This window comes from Strix uralensis, chromosome 2 (assembly GCF_047716275.1).
Source record: "Strix uralensis isolate ZFMK-TIS-50842 chromosome 2, bStrUra1, whole genome shotgun sequence".
NCBI lineage: Eukaryota > Metazoa > Chordata > Aves > Strigiformes > Strigidae > Strix > Strix uralensis.
In genome coordinates, this window is record NC_133973.1 from 14631600 (window position 1) to 14643636 (window position 12037).

General features: G+C 35.8%; 1 protein-coding gene across 3 annotated transcripts in view; it reads left to right on the forward strand.

Moving 5' to 3' along the window:
- Nucleotides 1-12037, forward strand: part of NECTIN3 (nectin cell adhesion molecule 3) — a 71230-nt gene that overhangs the window by 37595 nt on the left and 21598 nt on the right. For all 3 annotated transcript variants that reach the window (XR_012627164.1, XM_074856581.1, XM_074856573.1), the window contains exons 4-5: nt 1206-1323; nt 4141-4292. Coding sequence is in view for 2 of the 3 variants with exons in the window: in XM_074856581.1 (XP_074712682.1) it covers nt 1206-1323; nt 4141-4292 (270 nt within the window). In the remaining variant the exon portion in view is untranslated. The remainder of the gene's footprint in view (nt 1-1205; nt 1324-4140; nt 4293-12037) is intronic.

Sequence of the window (12037 nt, forward strand, 5' to 3'; positions counted from 1 at the left end):
TTGCAGTGCTGCTTATCTAAAACCAGTTAAGACAAATAAGCTTTAGGCATATGATCCATTTTTTTGTTAAATGGTGCATATGTGACCAAGCTATTTTCAAGTTCTTCCTTTGGTATCCTGTCTCAGCTGTGTGCTGCTTTAAAGATCCTAAATCATAGAAGTCTGTCAGATCAATTAGAAGAAACGTGGCTGGAAAAAGTGAACTTTGCTGTTTTGGTTTGACTAAAATTTCTTGTGGGTTTGTTTTTGTTCTGTTTGGTAAAGAATCACTTATTTGGGCATAAAATAGTGATTAGTACTGGTTTATTTTGTCAGTGTTGAAATTAAGTTCTAGATTGAAGTGCCATTGATACAGAAACGGAAATAAAGATTACTTGCTCCCATTACTGTCAGAAACGGTGAATAAGAGAATGAAGTTCTGTATTTAAAGTGAAATGAGGGGGCAAGTTGGTCTTAAACTTGTGTTTATTTGAAATTAGTGCTAAGGCATGTTTCAGAACTTCTAACAAAATTGCATAGTAAGCAACACAGCAGCAAATGAGAAGCAGAGACTTCATGTCTGTGTTCTCTAGTCCTCCTTCAGTCTTCCCTTACGCTTGCCACTACTCCTCCATCTCTGCTGTAGGAGCTAATACCAAATTATACCGGTTGTTCTGTTCTCTCGGTTCTGAATATTTCAGCTAGGTGTCTCTGGCTTATCTGAAGTGACCTCCTTGCTTCTTAGAGCCATAACAAGATAATTCTACATCATGATGCCACTAATAGCTGTTAACCTTTTCAGCTGGCATCTGTGAACTTCTTGATGATTTCCTAATTATCTATCTGGCTTCTCAAAACACTGTTTCTGATCCTTTGCTGTATCTTGATATTGAAAAGTAGCTCTAAAAATTACCATTGCTCACTTGAAAAAACATTAAACTGATTGTTTTCTTCTGAAATCCTCTCACTTCCCCAAAGTGCTGTATGTTTGCTGAAAACACACAGTAGGAGAGTTGCACTGATTAAAACAACTTACTGTTCCTGATCTAATCCACTGTTGTGTATTATGCTGTAGCTTGGAACTGTATTGGTGTTCTCTGTGTATTTTGTTGTTGTTGTTTTTTAAATTAAAAAAACAACCTTTGGCTCTAGTGAGCTCAGCATCACAGACCGTTTATGTTTTAAAGAAAATGCTGTGATTGATAGGTTAAATCTTCTTTTGTCAGATGCTCCAGAAGTTTCAGTAACTGGCTATGATGGAAACTGGTTCATTGGAAGAGAGAACGTTCAGCTCAGATGTAATGCTGATGCAAATCCATTACCTATGGAATTTATGTGGACCAGGTAAATATTTATAAAAAGGGACTTGCCACATCATTGAAGTGGTATAATCTTAGTTTACTTGTAAACACCTGTTCTGAAAACAAGCAGCATATGACTTGTATTGGGTTGTAATGGTATTACCCAGCCTTTTAAAAGGAGGATACAAGATGTGTGTATCTGTGAATATATGGGTGAGTGGATAGCTTGCAAATTTATGAGCCTGAACAATTTGTCATTACTCTCAGGTTAAAATCTTTATAGTTACTTAATAAAGTAGACTAAACTGTGTATGTTGCAATATATAGAATAAAGCCCAATAAATCTAGTAGGGATCCAACTACTTCATTAGTTCTGTTATTACTCAAAGTAGGTTGTAAACACTGAAACAGACTTTTCTCTGTCTGCATTTTAAAATCTGGAAAGGAAATAACAGTTGAGATGGCAAATACTGCTTACTGAATTATAGAATTTGTCATGTTTTTCAGAAGTGCTCAAATAGTTGCCAAGACAGATAAATCCAGTGTTTTGCATAGTGATGGAAGCTAGGTTTTGGACGTATGTCGAGTAATAAAAAAAAAATAAATTACATAACAGCCACATTTCATGAATATATGGATTCGGTGGGCCCTATTCTGAAATTTACTGCTTTGCTTTTGCAGCCATGGATGTACTTTCAGCAAGAGTCAGAGGAAGACAATAAAAGCAAGCATAGATCAAAATCTTTCCTGTGAAGCAAAAAAAATTAAACCCAGCTATTATAAATTGATTTGTTACCTGTAGAAACAAGGGAAATAACTTTCCTAAGGACAGTGTAAATTTATATGTAGCTATATTCTAGTGTTTCTATTTGTAAAATCACAGGAATACTTACCATTTCCCTGCCTTCTCAATGGTAGATATAATTTAGCATGTAGGAACAATCGACATAATGTGGTTTGAAAATGTTGTATTGATAAGTTTGGAATTGCTTGATGGCAGTTTCACAGGAAAACAAAGCATTACTATAACTGACTCAATCCTAAAAGCAGACATTCAAATGTTGAGTCAGTATTGCAGCTAACTATACTGTAGCCATGCCATTCTGACTAAACAACCTACGTGCTACAGTAGGCTGCCATCCCTATCCCATGCTTAGCTCAAAATCAGTGTGATAAGAGATTTCAACTCACAAAAATTCTTATGTTTAAAAAAGCTTGCCAGGATCTCAATAGCAGTATCGCTTGTTTCTTCAGATGAACCAGGTTCTTAGTTCTCTGGTTTGTATTTGAGATGTATGCATTGATTAGTTCTTACAACCTCTATTTCCAATACCATTAGAAATATACATGTTTAAATATATGTAAAGCTCTTCAAGATTCACAGGTCACTTTTAAACTTCCTGAGGTTAAAAGTGAACCAGCTTTTACAAGTGAAGATTCATTTTCTGGAATAAAACTAGTGTGTACCTTTTTGAGGAACAATAAAACCCATCCAAGAAGCTCTAATACTGGTGAATGAGGAACTCCAAGGGCAGCAGAGGAATCTATGCAAAAGAACAATAGCTTGAGTGTTTAAGGAAATGGAAACTAGCTCTGAAATTTTGTGCTATCTTACTGGTTTCAAATTATAATAGCTTCTAGAACTACCAAACCAAAAAATCTTTATCCTTTGGAAGCAAAGGTGGTATTGTATTTGTTAGGATAGTAACATTTCCATGGTCAATAACATTTTAAAATACTGCATGTATGAGAACTTTATTAGAGTAGAGCTTTCAGACCAATTGACTATTTTATAATGTTTTTTGAAATAAATACTTCTGGTACTATGAATTACCAAGTACATGCCTAATGACTTTTATCACCTTTATGTGGCTGAAGAAATTCTGGGCAATAATCACTGTCAGCAAAGCAATGGGAATGTTTTTCAATCTACATTTGTTGGAGATCATGTCTACTGTTAACTGTGGGGTTTTTTCCATTTGAGTACCTATTTTCAAGTGTCAGGGGTGGCTTTTTTGGTTCGATACTACCTAAAATCATACTTGCTAAGTGGTTCCGAGGTACTGAGACCTGGTGATCACACATTTGAATATTGACTTAGTCTTGCTTAGCTGTTAATAGATACTTAAATAAAAGGAAAATGAGATACAATGGCATGAAATTACACAGGTGTTTAATGGGCAATTGACAGCTCTGTTAAAATAGTTCCAGTGCCTTTGGCCTTTCCCCTTTCTCTGTTGTGAACAGCTGTTACTGTAATCACATGCAGGACGCTACAGGGAAATGATAGATTTGGAAAATCCAGTGGACTGGAAACAATTTCTTTTTACCAGTTGTTTCCCCAAATGTATTCAGTTTGTTCTGTAATTTAGATGGAAAAGCCATGGGTGGGGGAGGAGAAAAGCCAAGTTGAGAGGGAATAAACTGCTTGAACTCTTGCTCAAAAATCCTAATCAAAATCTCCTGTAAATAAGTGTGTACTAACAGAAATCCTTACTGCGATAGCTCAACTGGATGTGAAAGAACAGGCAGATAATTCTGATGGCAGTGTAAGTGCTGCTTAGTTTGTTAGTTTTTAGAGCTGTAGTTGGATTGTTCCTCCAAGATCTTTTGAGATGGTGTTTTCTTAGTTGTAGTAGTGGTCATTTGTAGACAGCTTGCTAGTGCCAGCAGGTTTGATATTTAAAGGACTTGGCACAGAAATTAAATACTAACTTTCCAGGTGGACGCTGACAATATCCAATAAAAGTCCACTGACAGTGTCAGAGCACTGGGAAAACTTCACTCTAGATTGTTGCAACCAGTTCTATTTAGACTTCAGTCATAAAGATTCATAGCTGAAATAAAACTTTTGTTCTAGGTTGGATGGACAATGGCCTGAAGGATTGCTATCTGTCAACAATACTCTGCAGTTCAGCAGCCCGTTGACTTACAACTACACTGGGACTTACATCTGTAAGGTGACTAATTCCCTTGGTCAGAGAAGTGATCAGAAGACTATCTACATATTAGGTAAGTCTTACTTCTCAGCCAAGACAGTATGTTAACTCAGAATTTTTTTTTGTCGGTAGTTGAAATAGCAAACTGAAGAGCCAATTGATGCATAAAATATTTCTACCTTTTAACTGTGAAAACCCATTGAAAGTATGAATTTGAGCTACAGTAAAACTTGGGATTAAGCTGCCTCTTCAATAATAGCAACATACAGTGGAAATTCTTAAGGTTGAAGTAGTTCCCATAGTGCTTCTGAGATTATTACTTTCTCCTGGTAGGTGAACTTTTTATTCTCAGCGTTAACCTGTGTTTGACAATGCAATAAGCAGTACTTTGTCTGTAATAAATTGAAAAAACACATCTTAATGGCACAGGAACAACTACATTAAGAAAAGCCAAAGACACTCTGCTTTAAGCAAGTTAGGGGTATGTTCTGAATGTGTGCGTGGTACTCCAGTTACTGTCTCCTTTTCTTGGGAAGCAGATATCCAGTAATCATAAAGTATCTCATACAGAACTACTGCTGATCTTAGTATTATATAGCAAAGTTGTGTGTCTGTTGAGCACCACTGCTGTTGGAAGATTCCTTGCATCTATTAACACAATGTAATTAAAGTTTTAGTATGATACCTTCTTTGTGAAGGAACAGCATGACTTAGAGTATATGTGAATAGTGTTGTACAAGTGTGAAAAAGCTCTCCAGATTTCCATAATGGATTAGGTAAATTAGCTAGTACTTAGCTTGATCATTAAGTGCTAATATATTATCATTTTTTAAGGAAAATAATAGACATGAAAACTAAAACATTCTGTTGTATGGTGTTGCTGCTCTTCAGTAAGACCTTGACATGAGTTACTCCACCGTATGAGTTGTCAGAGTGCGTGTTGGCCAGTTACAGGATACTAATATAGATTACTGGTTTTGTAAGAACTTAAAATGAAATATGAATGTTTAAGGGTTGAGATGGGAATGAAAACTTAAGGCTAAAACTGGAGGTACAGGATGTTTAAAGCCACATCCTTCAGAAGTCATACTTGATAGTTATCTGCATCTGTAGAACAAAGGATGGTGTTTCAGTCAGGCTGACATAACTACACTGCAGGCAATTGTAGAAAACTAGTGAGTTATAATTAACTGTCTAGTTAATGAGCTAGTTAACTGGAAAGTTCTAAATAGTTCGAGACAGTGGACTTATTCTTTAACAAATTATATCAAATTCTAGCTATTCTAAGACTATCAAGTGCTGCAAATTAAAATGAAAGTCACTTCTGTGAGAAGCTACTTCCAGATGCTTGGTTCTAATGCTTCCTTTATGGAGAAGAAAACACATGGCTGTGTAACAGTCTCAAAACAATTACAAAGACAGTCACACTGTAAGAAGCATCAAGTCAAAAAAATATCATCATTAAATAGGATGAAATACTCTCTTGGAATGTAACATTCAAACACTCAGAAAATAATAATACACCTTATAGCTCTATTCTTAGCCCTATTCTTAACTGTAAGGAGGTGGGAGTTTTTTTCAAGTCCATCACTTTTTAAGTTGTCAGTTCTCTGAATATGATCTGTTGTAAGTAGAACTCATGCTTTTTATGATGACTGTCATGCATGAAAACATAAGGCTATCATTCAAATTATGTTTGTGAGGAACAGACTAAAATGGACTAACTAGGGAATCATATATGATGTTTTCTAAAATGAATCAAGTTTCTGAAAAAGCAGAATAGACATACGTGCTAGTTGTGCTGTGGGGATGACTTATGCCTGAGCCTATAGCAAATGCAGCATAACTTAAACTAGTTTACTGCAGATAATTAAGCTGCAGTAGCTTTTGGTGTGGACTGATGGACATGTGTGCTGCTGTTCAGCTTTGTTCAGCAACTTGGTTTTGCTGCAGTAATATTATTGCAAATAGCAAAACTTAGCTGGTTTTAGAGAGTGCCAAAACTGAACCTCAGCTAGCTAAAGATCTTACAGGGTCATGGTTCTACCAGTTATGTGCACCAATAAAAACAAATAATTTAATTGACATTAATTTCAGTTTTTAAAAACTTCGTGTTAATCTTGGAGTATGTGGCATGATCGAAATGTAAGAAAATAGAGAAGATAATGGCAAACTGATTAAAAGTGCTGTGTATTAACTTTTTGTGTTTAGGAGATGATTAAAATGAGAGGTGAGGCAGTCATAAAGTATAGCACCTCTATTGTTTTCAGAAATTAATATTAAGCATATTTTATTGTAACTCTAAGAGTAACTCTTCAGTGTGGCTGGCTCTTTAGATAACTGAAATGACCTTAAAATGTTTCAGGGTGGGTAAGTGACTATGAAAGAGTAAAAATTTCCATCTTAAATAATAATCATTCAGGTGACTCTGTAGAGGGAACGTAGAAGCTGATGTCAGGAGTAAAGGAAATAAGACTGAAGTAATAAACTTTAAGTCAGGCTCATTACCATCTTAATATTTGACTTAACTGAGCAGATATTTAGTGATAGAGAACATGGCACTGCTGTACTATAGAGCAATCATTTAATTAGCTGATTTTTCTGTCTTGGCTATTTTCCACTGTATAAAACTTGGCAAAAACATAAAGTGAAACTCTGAAGCTAGCAGATGAAGCTGTATGTTTGCACCATCTTTCAAATTCTGATTATGAAGCTGTCAAAGAGGATTGATGAAGTTAGTTTCTGAACAGTTGTGATGCTGGTAGTTGTAAAGCTTTTAACTGCTAGGAAAAATAACTACTAAGTTGAAATGTGTTGTAGGATTGAAATGTAAGCTGAGCAAAAAATGCTTTTGGTCATAATATGCATTGTTATGTATTTTAATACAGTCTGTTGTGCTCCTAACCTTTATGTTAGCACTCTTGAAGTCCACTTCAAGAAGTCTTGAAGTAGTTGACAAGGGACTAAATGGTAGATTCACCAGGTTTTAATTACAGTAGGTAATACATCTTTATATGGGTAGGGAAATGCTGAAGTAGTGACTTTTTAAACATTGGTTTTAAGGCACAGATATCTTCACTATTTCTTACTGGTTCAGTGATGTAAAGTTAAACTTGGTTTTTATAGTTGTCCAGCAAAAGTAAATCATGCTCCTCAGGGAGTTCAGAGGCAACCAAGTATTATTGAAGTTCCTGACTTAGTCCTACAGCAACAGGTTTTCCGAAACAAGTTGTCAGCTTGGTATGTAAAGAACTTCATCTTTTAATATAGATTTACTCAGCTTTTTTACACAAGGAATTGAACGTTATTTTCTTGGCTCTGTGTTCCCTCATCATACTGTTTTTTTCTGCTGTATAGAAAAGGGGGTCCCAGGATATCCTAACTGCTAATTTGCATGCTCTCTGGTATAGCAGGCTTTGAACTTTCAATGTTGTTCCTGAGTGTTGCTTGCAAGCTTAAGGTTATGTTAATGATAACAGTTTTGCTCTTGTGTCCCAAAGAAATGCCATAATGTTATACTTGGTGCATGGAAACCCCAGCTAGAAACTGCAAAAGTACACTGAACTTTGAAAATGGATAACTGACTCTGAAAGAAATTGTTGATTGCTTTAGGCGAATACCAATCTTCATATCTATCATGCTGCCAAAATGAGGGGGAACAGACTGAAGATAATCCTAAAGATGATGATTAACTCCCATGTACAACCTGTGTACACAAGACACTTTGGTGGAAGGGTTACACAGTGTCATTACCCACTACTTGACTTTAGAGTGGGAATGGTTGGAGAAGCGATGATAAATTTCAGAATCATTTTAATCTCAGACATTCAGAAAGCCTTCTTTGATGGAAAGGCTACTTTCCGTGTTGTTATATGGAAGTTGCAACATAAGCTTTTCAGCACGTGAAAGAAAGGGCTGGTTTTATAATGCTCAGCTACACAGTTATCAAGTACTTCAATTTTTAGCTACTTATCATCTAAGGGAAATTTAGCAATACAGGTTAAGAAGCAGAGGTAAATATGTTTCTGTGCAAACATACACATAACACACATACAGGCAGACACTTTCCACTTGGTAAAATGAGAACTGCAAAGAGAGACCTTGTAATTTGTGCCAAGCCAACTCACTTTTGGATTATAATTTATAGCAGGTCCTTGTCTTGCAGAAGGCAAAGGAAGGCATGTGGAAGTCAGTGTGAATCTTGAGTCGTGAGGTTTGTGCTTTGTTTTCTAAATGGGGAGAACTAGACTTTGTCTAGTTTCAAAAAACCATGATAGACTTTGTCTCTGTTAATACACAACAACTAGCCAAGGCACCTTCCCTTCCAAAACTTAGTTTCTGTAACACTTAAATGAAAATTTAGCCAAAGGAGATGTGTCCCAGTATTGAAATTTCTTCTTCCTTATTATAGAGCTGGTGAACTTACCCCTGAAATACTTCTTAGTGGGCTAAATCCAAATTGGCTTGTAGTTTAAAAATACTGCGTTCTCTAGTTGATTTTTTGCAATGTGTGCTTGTTGATACCAAGACAGGACTTAACCTAATGTTTTGACGCTAATGGTCTGGTTCTAAGGATGATCCATGCATCTCTTTGCCTATTTATTTTTCTGACAGTTGGCTTCTTGTTGGCTTTGAATTACGACAGAAGCAAAGCGGGGTCCTGGACATTTGAATGAGGATATGCTGCAGGGAGATTGGGGGGTGGGGAGATGTAGTGTTTGGGGACATGAGATGTATCGTGTAGTCAGGTATCTCTACTAAACTTAACTGTAGAAACTCATCTGCCCAAGATAAATTGTATTGCAAGAGCTGGGAACTGCGTCAAGAATAGTCATTTAAGGGAGAAGTAAAAATACCAGACTGAAGCTGTTGAAAGTTGGTACTGACTTTCCTGGGAAACATCTGGAAAATAAGTAATAGAGGGAAAACTAAGCATACTGTACAAGGATCGTGGTGCTTTGTGAAGGTATTAGAGTTTCATTTGAAGTAAAGAGCAAATATTACTTAGTAGAAAACCATCAAATCTTTTGAAACAACCTAGGAAAACTTGGCTTCTTTTTATGTATGGAGGGATCTGATGGGTTTTCTCTTTCATACCAGAAGATAGGTTTCTTCAGTTATGGCTCCTATCTTATTTTAATGAAGGTGGTAACTATGTAATAGTAGAAGAAATTTTTTGTGAGTCTTCACTTGTCCTCATCATTACTACAGTGTATATGTAATAAGGATTTGAACAGGGCCCAGAACATAGTAAGAGACAAAAAAGGAAATTGAGTTGCATTTACCCTAAACCCAAAATTTTTCAGAACTTCTGCCACTCTCAGTTTCCTAGCCAACATGGATACTTCGATATGTTGTTGTGGTTTGTGCAACAACACCAGGCTACATCAGTGAAAGATACGACAGCTGTTAAACATTGGGTCATAAGCAAAATGTTAAAGAAAATCAGTAGGAAATTGATGACAAAGTGTCATTTGAAACAATATCGAAATTATGTGCTTTTTGCATGTGGAAAGCATTAAGAACTCAGGTATTGGTGATAACATGAAATGTTATAGTTAAACAGCTTGTTGGTACAAAAGACTATAGTCAAGACAGGAGTGACATTTTCTTAATTTGGAGATAATATTTGAGATGTGATTTGCAACCAAAATGTTACGGAGTCGGGGTAAGGAACTCAGGCATTCCTGGTCTTAATGTTGTTTTCTATTTGGGAAACTTGCTTGGTGCAGGAAATAAAATAAGTCTAGTTTTACATTTAGAATGCTTTGGGTGGTATCAGAAGTTAACTTCACATGTTCTTAGTTATGATTGGTCTTATAAACAAGGAGGGGTGATTTTAATTTTCTCATTCTTCAGTAAAAGGTACTGACACAAATAGTTGAAGTATTCATGGTTATGTGTTGTAGGAATAAATACAAACAAACACTGAATTAGTACTTCGTTTGCAATGACTAAGATTAAGATGTTAACTAGTGCTTGTAGATAATGCAGCTGGACAACATGACAACTGGTGGATGAAACAAGTTTTGAAGGAAAAACTTTTTGTAAAACACTGGTATTTTAATCTATTAATAATAGAGTGTGATTGCAACTGTTTATCACATCTGTGATGGTTATACTTGCCAGGATGCAAATACTGCATACGTGTGAATACGTATTTTATATTGTGGATGTGGCAGATGGGACTTGAAGACCTCAGTATCAGAGGGAAGTAGATGAACAATTACAAAGCCAGTTTTAAAAAAAAAAAACACTATATATAGCCTGGAAGAAGATATTGCTGGTACTGTCTGAAATTGTGATTTAAGCTCACAAATCTTGTGTCTAAAGCAAATACCTTTTCGAGGAAGAGGGTTTTGAGTTTAACTTCTTGACCTATGGATTTGTGGTACATGGGAACCCTGGTAAACTTGGATTCCGTAATCTCTACTTCTTTGTTAAATTAAACTCACTTTAAATCAGTTTTTACTAAAATCATAATCTGAATTCCTCATGTTCATTTTAGTAGTGCATCTTCCTTATTCAGTTTCCTATCTTCTGTCAAATTAATTTCATTTATGTATAGCTCCCTAACAAATCACCACTTTTACATGGTCAAGTAATATAACTGTGCTTTGAAAATCTGTGTAAAACTTTACTATGTCAAGCTTAAAATGTTGCGTTCAGCAGTGAGGTGCAGTCTTAAGTGTGATTTGTGATCATGACAAATGTGGCAATTCTGTCTAGTATGAGAGAATTGTATGGCCGTCTCTGAATAGTAAGATTAAAAATAATTTTTATAAATCTTTAAAGTTACGATTTGTCAAATAACTGGAAGCTTGACAAATCTCCAGTTCTATCTATTTCACTTTTTGTGGTGGTAAATTTAGGGTGCCTCTAATACGGTAGTAGTAGTTTCACGAATCTTGCTCATGGGTGTTTAACTAAATACTATGACGTAATGACCTACTTTCTAATATTCTCTCTAAAAGATTCAATCTATAATAACATGTTTAGTGTCTGTTGCTTTACTGATTTTAAAATTACCTTGCATTGGGTGAGGCAAAATTCAGTTTTATTCAGTGTGGCACAGAAATAGAAACTGGAGTTGCATTGTAACATTGCAATTGACTGGGATAATCTCAGGAGGCTTTCTCAGTGTCATCAGCCCATCACTTGCAACGTTGTCATCAGTACAGATGCATACATCTCCAGTATGACCTAAGAAACAAAGGAAAAAGCTGAGTGCTGGAGAAGCTTGGTATCTGGCAATCTCTTGTTTGCTTGCATAACCTGACATGAAATCAGTTGATACTTTATATTGAGGAATGAATATGGAAACTTCTTTGTGCATAAGGGATCAAATTGTTTTTAGGAGAAATGCATAGAAATAATTGTTACTTCAAATGTTCCAGTTCTTTTAATTTTAAAATCCTGAAAGCTCCTTGCTCAACATAAGTGTTATTTTGAGATTAATACATGCCATTTTTAACTATGCTTTCACTAATCCCAAGGTGAACCCGAGTAAGTTGTATTAATGCAACAAATGTTTTTGGAGAGAATAGCTTAAAAATCAGTAGTTCGTGTGCTGCTGACTGAGCACACAACTCATAGTTTTTCATTCTTACACTTGGTGCCCTGAACAATTTCTGAAGTGGGAATTTAATGTGGAATAATTTAAGCTGTGACATAACCAATTAATTTGATCCAGTATTCCTAACTGCTGGCTGGAAAGATAGAGGACTGCTTGGGTTTTTCCTGATAGACAGCGTTCTTCCATGGTGGAGATAAAAAATGGACTATGAACAATGAACATTCAAGCACAAAGGCTGCATC